At 46.8% G+C, this 20,994-nt stretch overlaps 10 protein-coding genes across 10 annotated transcripts; 6 read left to right on the forward strand and 4 right to left on the reverse strand.

The window, feature by feature from the left end:
• Positions 1 to 135: 135 nt before the first annotated feature.
• FPOAC1_006189 (uncharacterized protein) lies at positions 136 to 883 on the reverse strand (the record flags this gene model as incomplete). The annotated part of the gene is made up of 2 exons (XM_044850678.1): positions 136 to 389; positions 442 to 883. 2 exons carry the CDS (start codon positions 881 to 883, stop codon positions 136 to 138), a joined length of 696 nt encoding a protein of 231 aa, XP_044709390.1.
• A 640-nt stretch (positions 884 to 1,523) lies between these two features.
• Positions 1,524 to 2,534, forward strand: FPOAC1_006190 (uncharacterized protein; the record flags this gene model as incomplete). The annotated part of the gene is made up of 1 exon (XM_044850679.1): positions 1,524 to 2,534. The coding sequence occupies one exon, from the start codon at positions 1,524 to 1,526 to the stop codon at positions 2,532 to 2,534; it is 1,011 nt and encodes a 336-aa protein (XP_044709391.1).
• Positions 2,535 to 2,716: 182 nt separating this feature from the next.
• Positions 2,717 to 4,277, reverse strand: FPOAC1_006191 (uncharacterized protein; the record flags this gene model as incomplete). The annotated part of the gene is made up of 4 exons (XM_044850680.1): positions 2,717 to 3,145; positions 3,202 to 3,593; positions 3,643 to 4,096; positions 4,152 to 4,277. The coding sequence occupies 4 exons, from the start codon at positions 4,275 to 4,277 to the stop codon at positions 2,717 to 2,719; spliced, it is 1,401 nt and encodes a 466-aa protein (XP_044709392.1).
• A 3,611-nt stretch (positions 4,278 to 7,888) lies between these two features.
• FPOAC1_006192 (uncharacterized protein) lies at positions 7,889 to 8,534 on the forward strand (the record flags this gene model as incomplete). Its single annotated transcript, XM_044850681.1, has 2 exons — positions 7,889 to 8,041; positions 8,094 to 8,534. 2 exons carry the CDS (start codon positions 7,889 to 7,891, stop codon positions 8,532 to 8,534), a joined length of 594 nt encoding a protein of 197 aa, XP_044709393.1.
• A 420-nt stretch (positions 8,535 to 8,954) lies between these two features.
• Positions 8,955 to 10,678, reverse strand: FPOAC1_006193 (uncharacterized protein; the record flags this gene model as incomplete). Its single annotated transcript, XM_044850682.1, has 2 exons — positions 8,955 to 8,984; positions 9,209 to 10,678. The coding sequence occupies 2 exons, from the start codon at positions 10,676 to 10,678 to the stop codon at positions 8,955 to 8,957; spliced, it is 1,500 nt and encodes a 499-aa protein (XP_044709394.1).
• A 1,099-nt stretch (positions 10,679 to 11,777) lies between these two features.
• Positions 11,778 to 12,491, forward strand: FPOAC1_006194 (uncharacterized protein; the record flags this gene model as incomplete). The annotated part of the gene is made up of 2 exons (XM_044850683.1): positions 11,778 to 11,987; positions 12,033 to 12,491. The coding sequence occupies 2 exons, from the start codon at positions 11,778 to 11,780 to the stop codon at positions 12,489 to 12,491; spliced, it is 669 nt and encodes a 222-aa protein (XP_044709395.1).
• Positions 12,492 to 13,193: 702 nt separating this feature from the next.
• FPOAC1_006195 (uncharacterized protein) lies at positions 13,194 to 14,842 on the forward strand (the record flags this gene model as incomplete). The annotated part of the gene is made up of 4 exons (XM_044850684.1): positions 13,194 to 13,454; positions 13,508 to 13,724; positions 13,771 to 14,162; positions 14,210 to 14,842. 4 exons carry the CDS (start codon positions 13,194 to 13,196, stop codon positions 14,840 to 14,842), a joined length of 1,503 nt encoding a protein of 500 aa, XP_044709396.1.
• Positions 14,843 to 15,312: 470 nt separating this feature from the next.
• On the forward strand, positions 15,313 to 17,711 carry FPOAC1_006196 (uncharacterized protein; the record flags this gene model as incomplete). The annotated part of the gene is made up of 7 exons (XM_044850685.1): positions 15,313 to 15,374; positions 15,428 to 15,797; positions 15,846 to 16,050; positions 16,101 to 16,132; positions 16,181 to 17,444; positions 17,490 to 17,587; positions 17,643 to 17,711. 7 exons carry the CDS (start codon positions 15,313 to 15,315, stop codon positions 17,709 to 17,711), a joined length of 2,100 nt encoding a protein of 699 aa, XP_044709397.1.
• Positions 17,712 to 18,220: 509 nt separating this feature from the next.
• FPOAC1_006197 (uncharacterized protein) lies at positions 18,221 to 19,141 on the forward strand (the record flags this gene model as incomplete). The annotated part of the gene is made up of 6 exons (XM_044850686.1): positions 18,221 to 18,465; positions 18,511 to 18,563; positions 18,612 to 18,671; positions 18,722 to 18,799; positions 18,850 to 18,927; positions 18,975 to 19,141. 6 exons carry the CDS (start codon positions 18,221 to 18,223, stop codon positions 19,139 to 19,141), a joined length of 681 nt encoding a protein of 226 aa, XP_044709398.1.
• A 246-nt stretch (positions 19,142 to 19,387) lies between these two features.
• Positions 19,388 to 20,591, reverse strand: FPOAC1_006198 (uncharacterized protein; the record flags this gene model as incomplete). The annotated part of the gene is made up of 2 exons (XM_044850687.1): positions 19,388 to 20,318; positions 20,374 to 20,591. 2 exons carry the CDS (start codon positions 20,589 to 20,591, stop codon positions 19,388 to 19,390), a joined length of 1,149 nt encoding a protein of 382 aa, XP_044709399.1.
• Positions 20,592 to 20,994: the final 403 nt, after the last annotated feature.

Raw genomic sequence — 20,994 nt, forward strand, 5'->3', positions numbered from 1 at the left:
GAATGACATGTGCACATTGTTCATCAGTGCAGATATGGCTGCCCTAGGAACTAGATAGAATAATTGCACCGAACAACTCGCGACACAGATGAGAACAGTCGCATAATTTCTAGTCCTTTAAGGCCTCATTCCCACTCAATTATCTCTGATTCGCTTGCTCAAATGATCATGCAGTACTTGGCACGCCGACACAACATCGTGAATCCCTGACTGGAGGAGTAGCAATGATATGACCAGTCCACCAGCGGGTTCCACCCATGTCATGTTACTCACAAAAAAGTCCATGACCGCACTCGTCAAAGTGACCATACTTGAGATAGCATCGATGCGGTGATGTGTGGCTACTTTTGTGAGCAACACTGAGTCTGCTGCTTTGGCAATTCGTATAGCTGCACGTTCATCCGTTTAGCTTACTCTGTAGAGTCGTTCAGTTATACTTACTTTTGCGATGCATCCATTCCTTGACAAATATTGTCATAATAGCTATTGATATCGTCTCAAGATGCTTGTTCCTGAGGATTTGGCCCTCTACTTCTCTTGGACATCGAAACTTGAGAGCTACCACGTTCTCACATGCTGTGTGAAGAGCCAACCCTATTCGCGATGTCCCAATAAACAAAGACAAGAAAGTTTCAAGAAATTCCAGCTTCCATGAATCTATAACGATTTCGCATAGATGTTGTGTCGTCAAATTGGCCAAGAGCGTAATAATACTAGTTGTCAGATCGCTGGAACTGTGTAAGCTGTCTGTTATAACCGAGCTCGCCCCGGCATTCCTGTTACTGGTCCACCCGAGAATTACTCTCAGTAAATCTGCAGAGATCCCAACAAGAAGAATAGTGGTATTCGAAAATTCCGGTTCGTCTGTTTCTCTGTGGTCCATTTTCGCGTGGCGTTGTAAGGCAGAATGTAGGAAGATTATGCTTGAGAGATACTGGTTTAACAAACTCACCTCTATCGTCGAACCCTTGCTTGGGTTATCTTATACAGAAGATCTGAAAAGCCTTTCCTGATTTTCTCACTTAGTGGATTCGTACTAAGCTGCGCAATCTGCGTGGCTGTGCCGAGTAACTCCTACGGGCCAAGACTTGGCTTACCTGCAGTCCATAAGGACTAGGAGTTAAAGCTGCATAGGATGGTAACAACTTTACTAATTATTTCCATTAAAGCATATTAATGAGCACATTCAATTGAAAAAAAATCGAGATCTTTACACCTTGGTACCTGGACCGGTGTGCAGAATTATGCTTGGGGAATATTTCTCAACTCCTAGTCACATTCGTACTTCACATATCAGACTCAGTTTTTCAGGAACAACTTTCTCATGTAATATCTAATCATTTAGAGTGTTTAAGTAAAATTAGAAGATCTATACATAAGATATTGGTCGATCAGAAGCTCAGTCGTGCTTAGTAATACATTTCTTATCACCACGACTTCAGACCAGCCCCTCATTTTTTTGTCTTGATTTAGACATACTACATGTATCTCCATTAACTAAACTGTGACAAAATTATATCAAGATGCCTCCTCCACAATTGAACATCTCTCCTCCACTACTCAACTCGGCAACCCCTTGGGCAACCGACCTTGACGATCTCTTAGCAATCGCCTCATCCCCATCAACAGGCGCCATCACGACCCGAACATCGCTTATCAATGGCTTCAACCATCAACATGAGCAGCACCAATACTTGTTCTTCGATCCGTCTTCAGCGACCCCAAGCGAAGGCACCTCATCTAATCAAACCCCGCCCAAGGATCATAGAGTCGAGGCTACTTCCAGCTTGAATAACTTGGGCTACAGTCCCATTACGCTGGACGGATATCTTGGTTTTCTGATTGAGATATCTCGGCGGCTTCCTGACTTGCAAAAGACGTTTATTGTCAGTGTTACTGGATCACCTGAGGATATCCAAGAAAGCTACAAGAGAATTGAATCTGCTTCAAAGAATCTCTCATTTCCATTGGCAATGGAAGTGAACTTGAGCTGCCCCAATATTCCTGGTGCGCCACCCCCAGCTTATGATGGTCCTTCCCTCCAAAAGTATCTGGCTTTACTTCCTATGCATCCGTCGCTACCTATAGGCATCAAAACACCTCCCTATACACACCATGGACAGTTTGCAACTCTGATCGAAACCCTACAAAAGGCGGCATCGTCTATTAGCTTCATAACCGCCACAAACACACTCGGCTCGTGCCTGATTTTACAAGACAGTAAGAATATTGATATGAGCCCTCAACTACCTGGAACAGGCGTTGGTGGTATGGCAGGACCGCCTCTTCATCCTCTTGCTCTTGGCAATGTATCCACTTTGCGGAAGATGCTGGATCAAGTACCCGAGTTGAGTCATGTCCAGATCATTGGTGTTGGTGGAGTACGCGATGGAGACGGCTACCGAAGGATGAGAACTGTTGGGGCTTTTGCTGTGGCGGTGGGTACAGGTCTGGGGAAACAGGGATCAGGAGTCTTTGAGAGGATCGAGGGTGACCTAAAAGGAAAATGGGATGTCACTGCATCGAAGCTGTAACTGGTGGCTTTCTAATGCTTTCTGATCAAGGGATCAAGGAGTGATCGGCCTCGTATTTAGTTACACAAATAGGCACCGATGGGGAAGTACTCTCACTGGTTTGAACTATATCAACGCTTGCATTATACAAATCTAAATCTAAAAACTCAACATCTATGCATATTCCTCTCTAGAAAGCTCTCTTAAGAAGAGTTGGAGTTATCGGCGCAAGACCAAGCAGAAGAACCACCACTGACTGCGTAAGAGTCAATGATTTCCTTGATAGATCCGTATGTACCACCGATCATTAGGAAGGTACCGAGAACGATAACAAAACCACACCAGCCAACCATCAAGGTCCAGCGAGTAGTACGCTGAGACTTGTCCTTGCCCTCAGCCCAGTGGTCGTAGAGCCAGAGGCAGGCGAAGAGCTGCATGCACTGCAGCGTTCCGAGGAGGGCACCAACGAGGGAGACGAGACCGCCGAAGACGGGGATACCACTGGCAATGACATAGGCGACGACAGCCATACCGAAGGTGCAGCTCAGCCACACAGCCCAGTGAGTGAATGTGTTGGCGCTAAGGTGCTTGGAGCCACGGAGGATGCGGACGAAAGCGTACTTGGCAGGGACCTATTCCAGCTTGTTAGACACGGGTCGATGGCGGATTTCCTTATAATTCAACTTACGTGAGTGTAGAGAGTAGCAGAAACGATCAGACCGGGAAGAGCCAGGCCGTAGCTGACCTTCTTGATGGTCTTACCCGCAGAACCCAGAGCAGGAGAAGCGACATAGGTACCACAGTAGTAGTAGACAACAATACCGACAACAATGTAGACAACAGTGACGACCGACTGGCAAAGGATAAGAGCCTTCTTGTAGTGCTTGGGCTCACGCATCTCGGCAGCGATGGGGAAGAACACGGGGGTACCGCAGTAGGCGAAGATGAAAGCGGCGATAGCAGACATGGCCTGGGCGAAGGTAGGGGTATTGAAAAGCTTGTAGTCGGACTTCCAGACACCATCCTGGGGAGCGAGGTCGGGGCGGTCCTGAATACCGACAGCAATGGTGACGACGAAGACTGGGCTATGTTAGATATGCCTGGCTGTCCTATAAAGAGAATAACTTACTGGAGGTGACAAGAGTCACGAGACCAACCCAGGCGAGCCAAGAAACACGGTCCAGAGTTCGGATAGAAGCAGTAAGGAAGGCGACGACCATGGCAACAGCGACGAAGACAGCAGTGCAAGTTCCGTGCATGGACAGACTGTTGAGCGCGATAGAGATACCCAACATGGCAGAACCGGCAATACAGATGGTGAGGAGCGAGTAGGAGATACCGTAGAACTCCTTGCCAACACGGCCAAAGACGAGACCAGCGGCATCATCGATACCGTAGACTTCGGGGTGACGTTGCTTGAACTTGCCGACAACGAGATCAGACCAGGTGGTGATGATGGCGATGACCAACATGCAGATGATACCGGGAATGAGACCAAGGGCGTCGAAGGAGGCGGGAATAGACAAAACGCCCAGACCGATCTGGGACTTCATCATGAGGACCGATGTTCCGAGCCAACCAACCTGCGCATGTTAGCTTTCTGCATGTATGTGGTATGGAATTGTTTAAGTGACATACGTTACGGTAGTTGGGGCCATCTTCTGTAATGGTTCCAAAGACAGCATCGTTGGTGACAGTGTTGTCCTCGCCAGAGTGGTGCTTAGTAGGCTCAGGGGCCTGGTTCTCCGAGTCGTAGTGGCTCATGTTGTGCAGAGGTGATGAAGATGAGATGCAGAGACAAGGGGAAGAAGACTGGAGTAATGAATCTCATTCCTGGGGCATGGTTATATATACGTAAACACCAAGATCTAGGCCATTCGCATCTGGGGTAGCCTAGTGTTAGTGCCGTCTCTGCTGTCTCTTTTTTTCCCACTTGATGATAGTACAGATACTACATACGTAAAAGAGTTTGGTTTGACGATCTTTGCCCCCATACCCCAAACTGACTCGCATCTCCGTTTATGGATCCTCGAGAACGAGGGAGTGGGTACGAGGTGCAAGAGATAGGGCCCAGAGTTGAGAAGTTCGGTTCGGTACAGGGCCCCATGGGGGGGAAAGCTCGCATTCTCAGAGACAGAAGCATTGAATACTGGGCGGGCCGAGTTTACAGCTTATCTTGGACGGCGTTCCCCTTGACCTTGACCATGTTTGTCTGTTGTATAGTAAAACGGGTCTTATCGTGGTTCGACTTGTTAGTTCATCATGAGCATGAGCCGTGGAATGCCGCAAGCAATCAAAAAATTTCTGCAGAGTTTGTCGACACTTTACTCAATCAGGCTTGGCAAGATTCCCGCTTCAGGCTTAGGGGCGTTCCCTCGGCGGATCTACTCCAACTCAGCTGGCGGCTATTCTCGCTACAAAACTTCAAGACACTCTCGACTCCAACTTTCTTGGCGATGCTAACGCTTAGTTTAAACTTGCCAAAGATTCCCAGGAACGATTCCTCCTGGGGCAACGATATCAGAATCTCGGGGCCCCGGGTATCAAGGGGAGTTTTCAGTACGTAAGATAGACAAGGGGCGTCGTGTCATGTTGAAGCAAAGTCCGGAGAGTTGGTAAGTCGGTAACATCTGGTGACCTTTCCCCAACTTTTGAGAGTGCGGAGAAATTACCAGTTTACTCCAACTTGACGCCATATCCGCTCTTGGGGCTGGGTTATTTGCGCGCGCGCTCGGAGGAGGGAGAGGACCAGACATGGTACAGCAACGGCACTTGACACCGTCTCCACTCGATGCTGCGGTCGGCCCGAGTCTATGATGAGGATTGTATATTGATAGTGAAGAGTTGAAAGGATTATCACCATTATCAGTATCATCAGCAACAAACATCACCGTGTTATCTCTACACAGTCAATGCAGTATAACCCACTGGACAAGCTCACAGCGTGTTTATCTCCCGATCCCTGATTCTTGTCCACAAAAGCTTTGAACATATGACTGCTCAGTAACCCTTCCTTGCTGGTGGAGAAGGTCAGAGTGGAAATATCGGTGCACGCACTTCTAGACTCAACGGCGCCCTCCTTGAGGCCAGAGTCAGACCAGGGATCTCTGAACCTTGAGACTTTGTACGTAAAAGAAACCTCGCGAAACATAATAACGTTGACCACTCGTTTTTCTTGGCAAAGCATCGCGATAAAAGGCCCCATGGGGAAGATATGGAGCGCGTCTCCATAGTCTTGCTTGTGACATGTTGCGATGTAAATGACGACAAGAAGCTGAAGATGTTTCCTTGTTCAACTCAAAAGCTACTAACCGTGTACAGAATAAGCTTGTAAATAAGAAAGGGGGAAACGGCGAGTCAAAAGTCCAGGAAGCTAAAGGGATCTGCTCACCCGAAGCCGAAGCAAGACTTATTAGCTGGCCTTGCTACCTACGGTCCGGTCCATACAAGTACATACGCAACAGCCGGTACTCCAATTTCGGGGGTTTTATTACTCTCAGCCGCTACGACCTGCCCAACAAAGTCAAGGGGGAAATAATCACTCACGCAAAAGACACAAAGTAAAGGAACAAACCAACACTACCAAATCTTACTCACTCATAGCATCGCCTGATAGTTACTCATAATGGTCGGTCTTACCGGTGTATGCACGCGCCACATCGTGTCTGCAACCTCGGGTCCGCGACTACCACACACATAATGTCATCCCTGTACGTGCTCCGACTCTTAGCGGCTTCAAATTTTCCAAGGAATTTTTAATCAAGACGCTAGTTATGCAGCGCAAATTCTTCTAGAAGGTCTGGAACGTATTGCCATTGGACAGACGGGTTTTTATTCTTACTTTCTTCGGGAAGATGCCGTTTGTTAACGGGAATGACGGGCAAAGAAAAAAAAAGAGCAACATTTACTTACTCCTACTCCTCCGCGTCATTCATCTACCTATGCAAGGGCGCCCGCAATGCTATCGGGATGAGTGCCTCTCAGTACACGTGGAAGGATCAGCATTTAAAATTCCCCCCTTTGGCTGGTACTTTTATTACTATTGTGACTTGAGTTTCGCTACGCGTCGGCTTTAGCGAAACCTCGGCAGATGCCATCTTCATTTCACTCTGAAATGCTTTCTTCCATCGCGATGCAATATCCAGATAGGCGTTTCTTTCAACGGACCGACGGAGATAAGATCCAAAGATGCAGCTTGAGATGACTCTTGTCTTAATACCCACCAGTAACACAACACACTGACCACAAGGCTGATACAGCTAACTTCCTAGCCAAAACCACATGGTATTATATATGGAGATACCTAAAGAAGGATCCGTAATTGCCTAGAACTGTCCACTCGTCTATTTCTCAGCGGCTGTGCAGCAGAGGATGGACAAGACATGCAGCACCCCAACACACAGACTGTGGGGATGGAAAAGAGAAAGCAAAGACCAACATTGGTAATCACGAGGAAAAGATATCGAAGCGAGTTGGAATCTAGACCATAGTTGGTAGTTTTTGTGTCCATCTTTGAGATATGCTAAAGCAAATGGGCCGAATTCCATCTTCTCCACTCACGCTCGTCCCTTGGGCCGGGCTACCCTATCAATATCAATCAACCCCCTTTCTTTGTAGATAAACGAGTTAATGATGACAATATGTCACTTGTTTGGGATATACTACGTATGGTCAATGTGGCTCATGCCCCCCGCATAACGACCTGAAACAATATGATTGGTTTCGAAGCTCTGAAGGCAAGTCGTCGTTTGAAACAGATGAGGATTACAATCTTTTAAACAGTGCCTTCAGTTAAATGAGGCAAATAATGAATTCCGTGGTTCCTCTAGCAGTAGGAAAAACTATATTGTGACTGTCGGATTATACTCGCGAATATCCATTGCGTGACAATGGTGGAGAGTATCCCATCCTTATCAGGTCAGCTACTCTACATGATGGGGAATATTTGACTACTGAGGATGTTAAAAATGAAACACGCACCAACGGAATTACGAGTAAACAACTCATCGAAGCTAAAATTGTCAGTTTTTACTTGGGTCATCAACGACCTTACCGTGTTGTCGAACACTTGCTATGTCGTTCTACCCTGGACCTCGTCACTGGGAAAGGCCATCAACACTCGGCATCTATTGGGATTCTATCTAGATCCTAGGTCTGTTTATGTAATGATGGGAATCTACAAAAAATGCAGGAAAATCGGAGCAAATACATAATTCTTTTGATGGCATTGTGGAATTTGTTATCACTATGACGTCAAGCATTTGTGCAAATGATCAAACCTGCTGAGAACTGTTACACATATACTCAAACATCTTCAACAGCGAGGCATTCTCGTTTCCATTCACCAGTATCTTTTGAAAACTGAAATAGTAGAAATGACCAAAGATTTGAAGAACCCAACTGTTAAGCCTGTACCAAAAGGCCATCGATGGATCCTTTTCGTTTCGGGTCCTACGGCATCGGGCAAGTCGTCAGTCGCCAAATATTTAGCAGATAAGCTCGACCTAAAGTTCGTCGAAGGTGATGATGTAAGTTTCATACATCATATTGAGAGAAAATATACTAACCACGAGGAAACAGTTCCATCCCAAATCAAACGTTGACAAGATGAGTCGCGGTGAGCCTCTAACCGACGAAGATCGATTTGGATGGCTCCAAGCACTTCACGAACACGCAATTCACCATCCCAAAGGTCCAGGCACTGATCATCTCGTGGTGACCTGCTCAGCTCTGAAGCGTCAATACCGTGACCTTCTTCGACAGGGATCCGAGGACGCAGGTGATCTGCGTGTGCATTTCTTACATCTCGATGCGCCAGAGGAAGTTCTCACGCAACGTGCTGCGGAAAGGAAGGGGCACTTTGCAGGACCAGCACTGGTGCATAGTCAGTTCGAGGCGCTAGAGAGGCCAGGGGAGGATGAGAAGTATGTTTTGACCGTCAGCGTGGATCAATCAGTCGAGGAGGTGCAGAAGGAAGCGCTGAAGAGAGCTACAGAGCTATTGGATGAAGATACTGAGTAATGACCAAATGGTAGGACGATAGTACTGTGAGCGATTTGCATGGTCACACCTCGCCATTAGGGAGTGTTTACTACATCGTTCATTGAGTACCGGATCTGAATTCATGTTCAAGACAGAGCATCTTAGATCTATTGAATGCAATAGACAATTAAATTAAGCCGTAGTGCCAAGCAAAAAAGACGGAGAGGCCAGTAGCTAGAGCTAGCAAAAACATACAACAGCGGGGATTCGCTGGTCGTCACCGACCCAACTACTAATCCGCCCCTTACCAGCTTGACTATGGGAGAGCGGACGGGATCCCGTATTTTCTGGTAGGTATGGTCGTATGTGCTAGAGAGAGATTGAAAAATGGGTTATATCGTAAGCATGTGCGAAGTTGGATGTGGGCTTTACACTATGAGGTTTGAAGAGAAGACGGACTTATTCCCGGAAATCATGGTAAGCAGGGAACTAGATGACGTTGTAATGAAAAAAGCGCTATAAGCCTTGGTAAATAACTAATTTAACAACTTTTTTACCCTCTTGTCCATTCTAAAGTTGACTGGACTTTCACTTCCCACAAACACAAAGCTGTCATACAAAGTACAACCCAGTATTGATCCTATCAAAGTCGCAGCCCATGGCCCATAAAACCACCACCCACTCTGAAATACGTTGTCTCCTCGAGAACCTACAGTATATGCAACAACTCGTGGCCCAAAATCAGAAGCAGGGTTCAACGCAGATCCAATGTTGTACCCCAAAGTGAACTTGAGGGTTGTCACAAGGAAGCCCAAGACTAGAGCGTGCATTCCAGCGCCGGGTGGGTTGTTTTGATCATCTCCAAGAGCGAAAACAGCGATCATCATGATTGCGCTACCGACCACTTGGTTGAAGAATGCTGACTTGAGTGTGACCCATTCTCGAGGCGTGGAGAAGAATGTCATGGACATTTTCGCCATATCGGGGTCCACATAGTTGATCGAGTCGGCGTAGATAGCATAAGCTAACGCTCCAGCGACAATGCTGGCGACAAACTGCACGAACACGTAGATGGCGCATTGCTTCCAAGGGAATCCACGAAATATCGACAGCGAGACGGAGATGGCAGGGTTCATATGGGCACCCGAGACACCACCACCGAGATAGATACCAAACATCCAAGCAAAGCCCCAAGCCCAGCACGATGTTTCATAGGTGCCGTATGGTTGTGATTGTTTGGCTGACAAGTTCACAGACAGAGTACCAGTGAGACCGAGAAAGATGGCTACGGCAGTAGCAAGAAACTCAGCGAGCGGTTCAGGATGCTTCGCGCGTATTCTCGCCCACCAGTTTCTCATCTCATTTGCATCTGTCTCGCCAGATTCCACACAAGGCTTCTCTTGTTGCCCCAAAGGCTCACCATCTATCTTGAAATCTGGCGGAGAATGGTCGTTGTCCTGCTTTGATTTTACCCTGGAAGCAGGATCTCGGTGCCCTGGTGTTGGTGTCCCCTCACCAGGAACATACTCGAAGACTGGCTGACCTGCGTCGTTTCGTCTATCATTATGAGCAACACCAGCTGCTGTAGTTCGAGTCTGTTGGCGTTGTATATCTCGCGAGAGGAGGCTACTTTGGGTCTCCATTCGGTAAGGCTGCCCAGAGGTTGTTCGTGAGGCATAACCAGGGTGAGGCTCGTGGGCAGATTCCTCATTGACGATGGCCATTTCCTCATCAACCCTTCCATCTGGTCTGATGGGCTTCAAAACTTTGCGACGAACTTTGTGAGGTAGAGGTTTTCCAAGACTGAAGATGGGTTTCTTATCCGCCTCACCAAACCATGGATTCTCTTGATAGTATCCATCTTCAGCAGGGGCATAGTGGTGATGATGAGAAGAATGTTGAGGTGCTGTAGGACGAGATGCGGTTCCCTCGCTGGACATACGGGAAAAGCCCCTTGTGGAGGTAGCTGGCCGTCGACTCAAGTGCGACATGAATGTTGAAGGTAGACCGTGGAGTGCACGATGTCTGGAGTGTGTCGATTTTGCACGGCCAGTATCTGATTCTCTATCTGAGATAGTGCTAGGAATGCGATTCGCGACATTGCTAAGATGGGCTTGGCCTGGTGTTGATGGAGTAGTTGGTTTTGAGAAGTAGTCGTGGTTCTGGTCTTGGGGTCCAGCCATATTGTATTGAATTGAACTAAAGCAAGAAAACTACTGAGATTTCTCAATGATCCTATAATAAAATTTGGGCTCAAAATGTTTTATATGTCTTGAATCTTTGATACGTATACAATGGCCCTTATCACCATGACGTTAAGTCGCCTTGTGAACCTCCACATTTATATCTGAAGCCGGAGGTTTCTCTCCCTCTGTGGACACTTGAGCCGCAATTCTAATGTTTAGTGGCGGTCAAAATCTCTGATAGTGGAACCTGTCATCTACTAAAAAATGGGTCAATATCCCTAAGATCGAGAATATTCGCCTTTTCGAGAATATGATGTGCATCGAATTACTTTTTCGGGAACATATCATGCCTAATATGTTGCCCAAAGTGAACTGATGAGCCACAACTTTGTTGGTTCTTACTCGTGAAAGAAAAAAGTGCTTTAGATCTCGGGCCATTAGGTCCTGGATGATCTAGCAAGATGAACAAACTCCCCGAACGTAACGTGGATAATTAGCTATGCGGTGGGCCATTTGATATCTTGGCCGAGGTCATTTGGAAATTTCTTGTTTCTAATCCCAATTGCTTTTTCTCATTGGCAGTTTCCTGTTGTCGGATATTGCGGAAACTACGAGGGAATGCCAAACCTTGTTGTATCAAAAACGTTGCAGGATGGAGTTATGTCTCGATCTGAAAGATGACGCAAGAAACCAGGGTCTTGTCAAGTTTCATGATCAACTCGTAATCAAATTGAATCCAGTCCTACCATGATCTCGAAATATCTGGTTAGATATAGAGTATAAACACAGTGTCCAAGTAATTGGAGTTGTTCGTGACAACCACGATTCAGTACAATACTGCACCGGTAGCGGCAAAGGAGCCACATGAATTTACCTACCATGATCATGAACGACTCATCCAGAAGTACAAGAGAACTCTTTGGAGAGGAGGTGAATCTTTGATAGAGTGAGACGTGGTGAATTTAGTGCTTACGTCAGGAAATCTTCCCATTTGGGATCTGATGTCACATCAGTCTCGTCGTATCACCTCCGCATCTGTCATATCCATCTTCATGCAACAAAGGACCGGAAGCTTCACATCTGTTCTCTAATAGCCATGAGTGACTCGTGCGATATCTCTCCAGGCAGGGAGTTTTCCAACAAATATGTCAACGACAATCCACCTACTGCCGAAGCCCTAAAGGCTGCTGACGCAATTGAACTGTATGATGGTGAGGGCAAAAAGCACACCTTCAAAAGTATTTATAACAGACCGGACCTGCCTCGAAGGGTTCTTGTTGTTTTTGTTCGTCACTTCTACTGCTGCGTAGGTATTTAATTGCAATACTCGGGTCTCTAGCTGACTTGACAGTCATGCGTAAACTACACTAGCTTCCTTGCTGAGAATGCGACACCGGAAAAGCTGAAGAGCCTCGACACGGCTATTGTGATAGTGGGCCATGGCGATGTCAAACAGGTCGACATGTATCGTCTCGACACGGGCTGGCAGTATCCCATCTACACAGACCCTTCCGAGAAACTATACAGTACTCTGGGGATGATTAAAACTTGGAAGGAAGGGCCACCGAACAAGTATATGCCTTGGACTACCACCTGGGCCGTTTACTGGTCCATCAAGACTGCGATTTGGAGATTCATGCAAGGATATCCTGTATTCTCGTCTGGAGCACCCAACTTGCAGGGTGGAGAGTTCTTGTTTGAGGGAGAGGGGGAGGACAAGAAAGTGACTTGGTGCCATCGCATGAGAAACGCAAGAGATCACGCTGATACTGATGAGGTTACGGAGGTTCTTGGGCTGAACAAGGTTTGAATAACCATGCCTATTATTAAGGAGATCGGAAAATCCATGGCTAAGATAGACATGAATAAAAGTTCGATCCAAGTTCGGTTTTCCATCAATGACCGCTTACAAATGACATGTGTATGGATTTCTTGGTACACTCCATTACCGGAGATTTGAGACTGGTGCCCATGAGAGTGATTCAATCAATGAGAGAGCAAGGCTCACCACTGGCTGTGATCAGATAACGTCAAACGTGAACAATTCAGAAAAAATACAGGGGAACTTGTAGTGACTAAGAACTGTATTGCTGAATAGTACAAAATGGATCCGGGATCTACGGGAGGAATCATAGTCACAAATAGCTAGCGAACACCGATGAGGAAGGTAGAAACGAAGGATTGTCTGATCAGCATGAAACATACCAAGAGAATACAGTAATAGTCCACACATGCTTCTACTTATGCCGAGTTCCGCAGTAATACTTCAAAGCGACCAATAATTATCGTCGCGGTCAAAAAATACAACTAGTATTTGTCTCCGATAGCTGTCGCTTGGAATCTCACGTCAGCTACCTGTCTATATAAGACTTTCAGCCTAAAGACTTCATGTTCCAACGGCGATCCCATCGGCAAAACTTTGCCTGTAACCACCTTCTGCTACGCTGCTGTAAAAGCTCAGAGAACCTTGTGTCAGCCCGGGATCTGCTGACCTAGCTTGGTTATCATCGCAATGGAGTTCATCGCAGCTGGCACAGCTTGGGCGCTTAACAGAGCGCCTTCGCCACAAAAGATTCTCCATCGAATCGGTCTCGCATCTCTCATTACATCACAAACATGGCCAGACTTATCTTCAAAGCTCTCTCCCAACGCATCGATAGTGTTTTCGCAAGACCCCGAGTTCGGTGGTCTCGTTAGTCGATGGAGAGATTGGCATGCACCGCAGGTTGGTGCAGTTGTGACAGCTTTCACAGAGACCGACGTGCAAGAGGCGGTAAGCATAACACCTTCACTCCAAGGAGAATGGCGAATTCTGATCTTGGACAGGTCCGGTACGCGAACCAAAACAGGATCCCGTTTTTGGCGAGATCTGGTGGCCATGGAGCGACTGAGGCGTTGCAGTTGGCCAAAGATGTTCTTGTTGTTGACATACGAGGCATGAACGATATTAAAATTGCTGAAAGTGGCAATCACGCGACCATTGGCGGAGGAGCCAGTGTGAAGAAAGTTGTGAACGAGCTATGGGCTTCAAAGAAACAGACAGGTTAGTTTTCCTTGAAACGGTTTGTATTCGGGCTGACAAAGGGAAGTCACTGGTATTTGTGAATGCGTTGGCATCTCGGCGCCCGTCCTCGGAGGAGGACATGGATGGCTACAAGGCAAAAAAGGACTTGCATCCGATCAGGTCATATCTGCTCGTGTCGTGCTTCCCAACGGAGAAGCCGTGACAGCGTCCGAAGAGTCAAACCCAGACCTCTTCTGGGCCCTGCGTGGAGCAGGACATAACTTTGGAATTGTTACAGAGTGGGAGTATCGAATCTACGATGTCGAGAATCCAAACTGGTCCTATGAGATTCTCATCTTCTTGGGCGATAAACTTGAAGAGGTACTCGAGTTGACTAACAAGATGATGAAAACTCAGCCGCCACAGATAATCCACTGGATGTATATTGTCAATGTCCCAGAAATTGATCCTGACAAGGTATAGGTTCAGTCTTTGAGAATTCTGTCTCAACTAACGTTCTGCAGCCGATTATATGGTACGCAATTATTTCAGACGGCCCAGTCGATGAAGCTCGAGAATACGCCAAACCACTCCGCGACATTGGGCCCATCAACGTCAACGCAGGTGCAGTCCCCATGCCCGAACTCGCTCATATTACACTTATGAGTGAAGACACTGCCGGCTGCACAAAAGGCTTTACGGGTCTGCGCTATCCCATAGGTCTCAAGAAGTACAATCCCCGAGCGGTCCGCCAAGTTTTCGACTCTATTGCCGAGATATCCCAGCGTGTTCCTGAATTGGCGGGGTCATTTTTTCTTCTTGAGGGGTACTCGACGCACGGCGTGAAAGCAGTGGACGCAGATAAATCTGCGTTTCCTCACCGTGACGATGAGATTCTCATCACGTCATATATCCTGTACAAACCTAATTCTGCGTTGGACAGTTTGGCGCAAGAGCATGGAGAGAAATTGAGGAACCTCCTACTAGAAGCAAGTGATGAACCTCAACAGCTACGAGCATATGTCAATTATGCGCATGGCGTTGAATCGCTAGAGAGTATGTATGGGTATGAACCTTGGAGGATCGACAAGCTCAAAGCGCTAAAGAAGAAGTGGGATCCTGAGAACCGGATGAGATTCTATGCACCAATTGTTTGACGACAGCACATGATGGATGTCATGAATGGATGGTCAGGCAGACTGAACTCAGCCCTAAAGCATCGCTTACGGGTGAGCAATGGAAGCAGTCAGGTCAGCCCTATCTATGTATGCCCTGTAATTTGCTGCACTCCACTCATGTTACTTCGCTTGCTCCGACAAGCCAACCAGAAGAGATTGACTATAGTCGATAACAAGATAGTTAAACTGCCAAGGTTTCGGCCGAACGAGATAGAGGGATAAATGGTCTAAAAGAGTAGTTGGATCGTCAAATACCCCCACGTGACATAAGCTCCCTCATCAATTTGTTCCGAGGCAAATGGTGACACCAAACTACGCAATCTAAGCTTAAATTCTCCGGCTCAGCACTAATAAATAAATAAATAATAAGCAGAATTGTAAAACAACCTTCATCTTTTTCCCCATCTCCTCAATCCATACTGTTCTCTTACTCAGCCAAGTACATAAAAATGCAACAACAACAACAGCCTGTCAGAGCGACACTCTCGTGTAATTCCTGTCGTCAACGAAAGTACGTCCTTCCTTTGTCTATCCCACTTCCAGACCACAACACTAATGAGACAGATTGAAATGCGATCGTGATGAGCCTTGTAGCAATTGTGTCGCCAGAAATGTGTCCTGTCAATATGCCCCATGGCCTCGTGGTCGTGTGGCTGCGCAGAGGAGGGACAACAGACAGACAGATCTGAACGACCGAGTGCGCCATCTTGAGACACTTCTCGGATCCATTGTTTCCCAGCTTCCCTCTCAACAGGGCTCCTCATCTGGTTCACCTAGTATCAAGAGTCCTGCGAGTACATATATTACCAATCAAGGATCTCTACAATCTTCCTCCAGTAAAGACAGTACAGAGGTCAAGCCTGGCCGATTGATGGCGAATCCGAACGAGACTATTTATGTCTCTAGCAGTCATTGGTCGGCCATTTGCCATGAGGTACGCCATCGACTTTATGAAAAGAACAAGTTTAACAAAATATCTTAGGTCGAATACATTCGCGAACATCTTGACGAGACCAACGAGTCTACTGATCTAGGCATCGCGGACCAAGCACAAAGTCAGGTACCCATGCTTCTGGGACCTGGAAGATTGACGCCAAGTCTGGAAGAAGTTTTGGCGGATGTTCCTCCGAAACACATCGCAGATAGGATAGTGTCGCGATACTTCAACGCCACCGAGCCATCTATCAGTACGTAAACAAACTCGCAAGATAAGACAGGGCTTGCTAATACTAGGAAGTGATCACCCACACGGGGGAGTTCCAAATCGAGGTATGCGAGCAATTTCCAATCTCTATATCACACTAACCATATGTTCAGTACAAACGCTTCTGGGATGACCCCAACTCGGTCTCCATTCAATGGATTGGCATGTTGTTCGGCGTTCTAGCCACAGGAACATTCTTATATATCCGCTCGCAGGACGAGCTTCCTGAAGGTCTAGGCGCGCCAATGGAAGTTGCAGAAGGTTTCCATAGACGCTGTACAGACTGTCTTCTCATTTCCAAGTACTCCACAGCGCCTGGTAGGTATACGCTCGAAACTATGCTGTTCAACATCCACGGAGAATTCGTTCGTCGTCGCGACGCCCACCTTGGTGTCTGGATCCTCACCGGTATCGTCATCCGGCTGGCCATGAGAATGGGTTATCATCGCGATCCAGACAGTTATCCGCGCATCTCTCCCTTCCATGGAGAAATGCGTCGTCGCGTGTGGGGTGTCATCCAGCAGCTTGACATCTTGACGTCTTGCCAACTCGGTCTCCCTTCACTCATCCAGGAATCTCAGTGTGATACAAAACTACCACGAAATATCACCGACGATGACTTTGGTCCTGATTCCACTCGACTTCCTCCGCCTAGACCTGACACCCAACTGACACCTGTATTGTACACCAGAGTCAAAGTCCGAATGATGACAATCTATCGAACTATTTTCAACCAAGTCTCTCTTGGTAAGACAGAGAACTACGAAGAGATCATGACAATTGATGAGAAGCTTCACCAGATGCACCAGTCTATGCCACCTTGTTTCCAGATAGCCAAGTTGGAAGATTGCATCATGGTCCCGCCATATATCCTTATTCGGCGGTACAACCTGGAACTGCTTTTCCAGAAGGCGAGGTGCACATTGCACCGTCATCACATGACCAAGGCTTACCAGGATACCAAGTACGATTACTCGCGGAAGGCTTGTGTCGACTCAGCTATGACAGTGCTGGGCCATCAGGCAAGCATCTTGAGGGAAGTCCAAGTCGGTGGGCTATTGTACAAGGATAGGTGGTTCCTAACATCCCTCGAACGTCATGACTTCTCCCTTGCATCCATGGTCGTCTGTCTCGAGTTGAGCAAACAGCCTCAGCACGAAAACCCGGATCTTGTTGGCTATACTCGAGAAAACATGATTCAAGCACTTCAGACCTCGCAAGCGTTCTGGGCAGCGCTCAAGGCAGTCTCTGCTGAAGCACGACAAGCTTATGATATGCTCACAGTGATGTTGAAAGCTGTTTCCGTCAATGATAAAGCAAAAGAATCCCTTCCTAACATGATGAACGACGAGAAAGCTCATATCCAAAATGGTAACGGTATGATGATCTCTTTCCTACGAAAACACAAACTGATGTATCCAGGAAACACAAATGGCCATAATGGTTCGAATGGCATGCCCTTCTCGAGCGAATTCCACGGTATAGAAGCTATGTTGAACAGCTCAGATGCTGTAGACTGGGTAAACTCGCCTCGCCTTCTATTTTCATTGATGCAAATACTAATGTGTTTTTTAGGACATGTGGGAGTCTCTTGTTCATATGCCTGACGATTTTTCGAACTATGAAATGTCCGAGGAGCCTTGAATTGAATCAAGTTTAGAGCACCATGGATACGTTTATGGATACATATGCAGAGCATTGCGTGTTAGTGAAGCCTAGGAATACACGACCATGGTTATAGCAAGATTTGACTATTGGACATGAAATCAACAGGAATACTACCCTATTTATGAGTGAATGTCATTCGACAGGAGCTAAACGTTCATGTTTATGGCTACTCGCTTAATCCGACCTTCCTATCTAGTGTTCAATGGCATCTAAAGCAAGGAATGATCCTAGAACAACGATATTGACCGGAAGACCGGCATGTTGAGGATCTTCGCTCTGCAAGGAAGGTCCACAACGACATGAAACGGTTATGCGCCCGAAACTTGGACGCTTTGATAGGTGGAACAAACTACTAAATGCTCCGAGTTAAGTAACATGGTCGTAATAAGATGGAAACATATAAAACAGTAAATGATCTATGCAAAGTCAATTCACAGTAAAACCTCACTTGCCTGGTTTGTACTATTTCTAATTCCATCATCACAATGCATCTTTCCACAGCCCTCGGCGTCCTCTCTCTCCTATCAACAGCCAAAGCCCAGGCCAACGTGCATTTCGGTCCTGCGTTCTCACTAGGCCCAACGAAATCATGGATTCGTGAAGCTACGACGACGCTTGTTCTGCCGCGAGTTCCTGGACAAAAGGATCGTCTGGCTTTATGGCCCGGTATGGGCACAAGTAGCGGCTCACTAATTCAAGCTTTGGCTGTCTCTTTTGCAGACCCTAGACTGTAAGTGGATAGAAGCGCTAGATTGTGCATAGCTAATGAGTCCAGCGAATGTGGTGGTCAGCCTGGACAGTGGTGCACCTGGGCTTCGACTCTGCAAGGTGAGATTGACAACAAGCATAGATGAAGTCACAGACTGACTTAGGAAGGCACACAACTCGGCGATAAGAAAATACCAGCAAGTCCTGGCGCTCGATTGACGATTCACTGTGAGTACTCATGCTGTTCAATAATCTCTAGATATGCTGAATAGTCCTAGATAAGTATAATGATGCTACGCAACGATACGATCAAAGCGTGGCCATCGATGGTACCGTTGTCTCAACTCTTTCCACCAGTGAGTTTCTCTAAAATGGTTGATCCAGAATAAGATACTAACAGCAACAGCTTCTGGTCATGCTGAAGGTTGGGGTACAGCCGTTGAATGCCAGGATGCCGCCTGTGTTGGTACCGTTGATGCTCATGGTAAGTCTTTGTCCCTAAGGCTTAACAAACTGATCTAACGAAAGCAGATTATATCGATACAACCATCATTCTAAATCAAGCTGATCCCTCATTCAGTAACACCCTTGGTCTCAATCAAGCTACGTCTTCAGGGCTGAGGTCCTCTGACGGGGGTAAAACTTGGACAGTGGGCACCATCAGCCACAAGGCTTTTAATTTCAACTTCCCTAGCTGAGGTCAGAAAGCCATTGCGGACGGTTAAATATCTGGCTACATCTATATCTCGGCATGGGTTCCTACCCCAGGTTGCACTACATATGACATATGAAATTAATAGATGAGTTTATGCTACTTAGACTACCTTCTTAGGCTACTTGCTTTCATACCCAAAAACTTAGGAGACCAACCTTTCTGCTACCCACTAGTCTCAACCCCCCTCCCCAGCTTGTTCATAATCGGAGTTGATAACACGCAGTAAAGATTATGCAAAAGGTCCCTCAAAGAGCCATTCTCCAATCAACTTTTGAGCTTCTGTAGTCTTCAACTCCGCGTCTCTAGATAGTTCCTTGTCTCCATGTAGCAACTGCAACGAATCGTAATGATCGTACCCGTGAATTTGATCTGGGATCAACAACCATCTGTAGTTTCCGTCATGTTTCTTCACCCCAAACGAGAACTTCTCATCGTCAAGAATCAACTTTCCCGGGGGGCCAACAGGACTACGACCGACAGTCTGCTCCTCAATTGGACGGTCTGTCAGATCGCAAATCATTCTCCAGGCTTCGTTTGCGAGCATATCAAGCTCATCGGCAAGTACAAACATGTTTGGCGGCAGTTGTTCCTTGGCCGCGTAAATGGGACTGAGAAGAGGATCTTGGAAATCTTGTCCAGCCAATGTGTAAGCTGCATCAAAGACTGGAGAAAGACGAGCAAGGAAATCGACAGGTTTCGCGCGAAAGCCTCCAAGAGATGGCTTATACTGCCTAGTTTGTGTTTTGTACTTTTGTATCACTGACATGTCAACCACAGGATACATGGGGATTACAGTCTTGATCCGTCTAACGCCGTCTCCACTGCCACACATACTAGGCAGTAGAGATACAGAGAGTGCCAAGTTTCCACCGGCAGAAGAGCCCATTAGAGCAACACGGTCCTTGTCGATGGGCAGAAAGGAGTCGGATAGGACGGCGAAGATAAGCTGCTCCAGATCATATATGGGTGTTGGGAAACGAACGCGAGGGGCTTTTCTGTAGTTGAGTGCGACGACCAGAACGGAATGCATGTTTGCAAAGTTATAGTTGAACAGATCATCGTCACGAGGATTGCCCATAACGAAACCGCCGCCGTGGATACTGAGAATGGTAGGGAGTTTTCTCTGAGATTGTGCGTCGAAACCTTTTGGGTAAAAGATTCTTAAAGAGTCAGTAAATATTGTGAGGATCAACGAGGCGTCAAACACAGACGTACCTTATGTGTAGATTCGGTAGACAAGCATATTTTTTGACAACTGTAGGTGGATGTGCCGACGATATGAACCTCTCTTTGAAAGCAAGTACATTATTGGCGATGACGATGAAATAGTGCAGTATATAGTATACCACTGCATATCGGGCAGCAGTGAACTTTGAGATTGGTTCTTTGTACCGCCGGGTGGCTGCTTTCAGCGAGATAGTTTCTTCTGCCATGGTAGAGATAAATTTGAGTGAAAGCTATATTTTGCAACGCACGGTCAAGAGCGAGCGAGCAATATGGAGAAGGGAGCGGAACCGAGATGATAAGTAGATTCTGCACGCCCCGCAAATAAGTCGCTTCATCACCTCATGCCTCGGTTAGGAACATCTTTGAGTTTATGTTATTATCAAATGAAGAGAATCGTTGACTTGACGGCATTAAAATCGAGACATATCCAGTTCTGGAAAAATACGGCATTGCATTTTACAGAGGTCCCCTTGATAGTGATTCATAACCAACCACTGTCAGTCAAGCTGTCAGATGTCTTGTCTTACCTGATTGACTTAGTGAACTTGATATGCTCTGATCATTGGCTCGGCTGTGATAGTCCGGGGCTATCCCTCTTTGAACTCCGAA

Source organism: Fusarium poae, chromosome 2, assembly GCF_019609905.1.
Source record: "Fusarium poae strain DAOMC 252244 chromosome 2, whole genome shotgun sequence".
In the NCBI taxonomy this organism is placed as follows: Eukaryota; Fungi; Ascomycota; class Sordariomycetes; order Hypocreales; family Nectriaceae; genus Fusarium; species Fusarium poae.